A 980-nucleotide genomic window follows, 5' to 3' on the forward strand; every position below is an offset into this window, starting at 1 on the left:
GCCGCCACCGCCCTCGCGCTCCTGGGGGTGCTCCGTGGGGACACCCCGCCGCAGGTGGGCACCGGGGGGGCTCGGGCTCTGAGTGTCCATCTGTCCAGGTGTCTGTTTGTCCAGGTATCCAGGTGTCCGTCTGTCCGATTGTCCATCTGTCCAGGTATCTGTGTGTCTGAGTGTCTATTTGTCCAGGTGTCCGTCTGTCCGACTGTCCATCTGCCCAGGTATCTGTGTGTCTGAGTGTCTATTTGTCCAGGTGTCCGTCTGTCCGATTGTCCATCTGTCCAGGTATCTGTGTGTCTGAGTGTCTATTTGTCCAGGTGTCCGTCTGTCCGGGTGTCCGTTTGTCCAGGTATCCAATTGTCCATCTGTCCAGGTATCTGTGTGTCCGTCTGTCCAGGTATCCAACTGTCCATGTGTCAATCTGCCCATTTGCCTGGGTATCCATTTGTCCAGGTATCCAGGTGTCCGTCTGTCCAGGTGTCTGTCTGTCCAGTTGTCCAGGTATCTGACTATCCATTTGTCCAGCTGTCCATGTGTCCATCTGTCCATTTGTCCAGTTATCCGGGTGTCCATCTTTCTGGTTGTCCATCCGTCCTGGTGTCCAGGTGTCCATCTGTCCAGGTGTCCATCCATCCTGGTGTTCTGTTGTCTGTGTGTCCAGGTGTCCGTCAGTCCAGGTAGCCGGTTGTCCATCTGTCGGGGGGGTCTGTCCCGGTGTCCATCTCTCTGCCCACTTCTCCGTCTGCCCATCAGCGTGGGTGTCCATCACCGCGGGTGTCTGTCTGTCTGGGTGTCCGTCTGTCCAGGTGTCTGCCTGTCTGGGCGTCCAGTTGTCAGTCCAGTTGTCCACCTGTCCAAGTGGTTGTCCGTCTGTCCACCCATCCAGGTGTCCGCCTGGATGTCCACTTGTCCGTCAGGGCGTGCGTCTGTCCAAGTGTCCATCCAGGTGTCCATCCACCTGGGTGTTCTTCCTGCCCAGGGGT

At 57.6% G+C, this 980-nt stretch overlaps 1 protein-coding gene across 1 annotated transcript; it reads right to left on the reverse strand.

The window, feature by feature from the left end:
- Positions 1-238: 238 nt before the first annotated feature.
- Positions 239-763, reverse strand: LOC104517312. Its single transcript, XM_010161921.1, has one exon. It carries the CDS (start codon positions 761-763, stop codon positions 239-241), a length of 525 nt encoding a protein of 174 aa, XP_010160223.1.
- Between the last annotated feature and the right edge of the window lie 217 nt (positions 764-980).

This window comes from Eurypyga helias, unplaced genomic scaffold (assembly GCF_000690775.1).
Source record: "Eurypyga helias isolate BGI_N326 unplaced genomic scaffold, ASM69077v1 scaffold10682, whole genome shotgun sequence".
In the NCBI taxonomy this organism is placed as follows: domain Eukaryota; kingdom Metazoa; phylum Chordata; class Aves; order Eurypygiformes; family Eurypygidae; genus Eurypyga; species Eurypyga helias.

Coding starts and splice junctions, on each gene's coding strand:
- LOC104517312 (XM_010161921.1), bottom strand. CDS start 763: ATGGACACCCACGCTGATGGGCAGACGGAGAAGTGGGCAGAGAGATGG.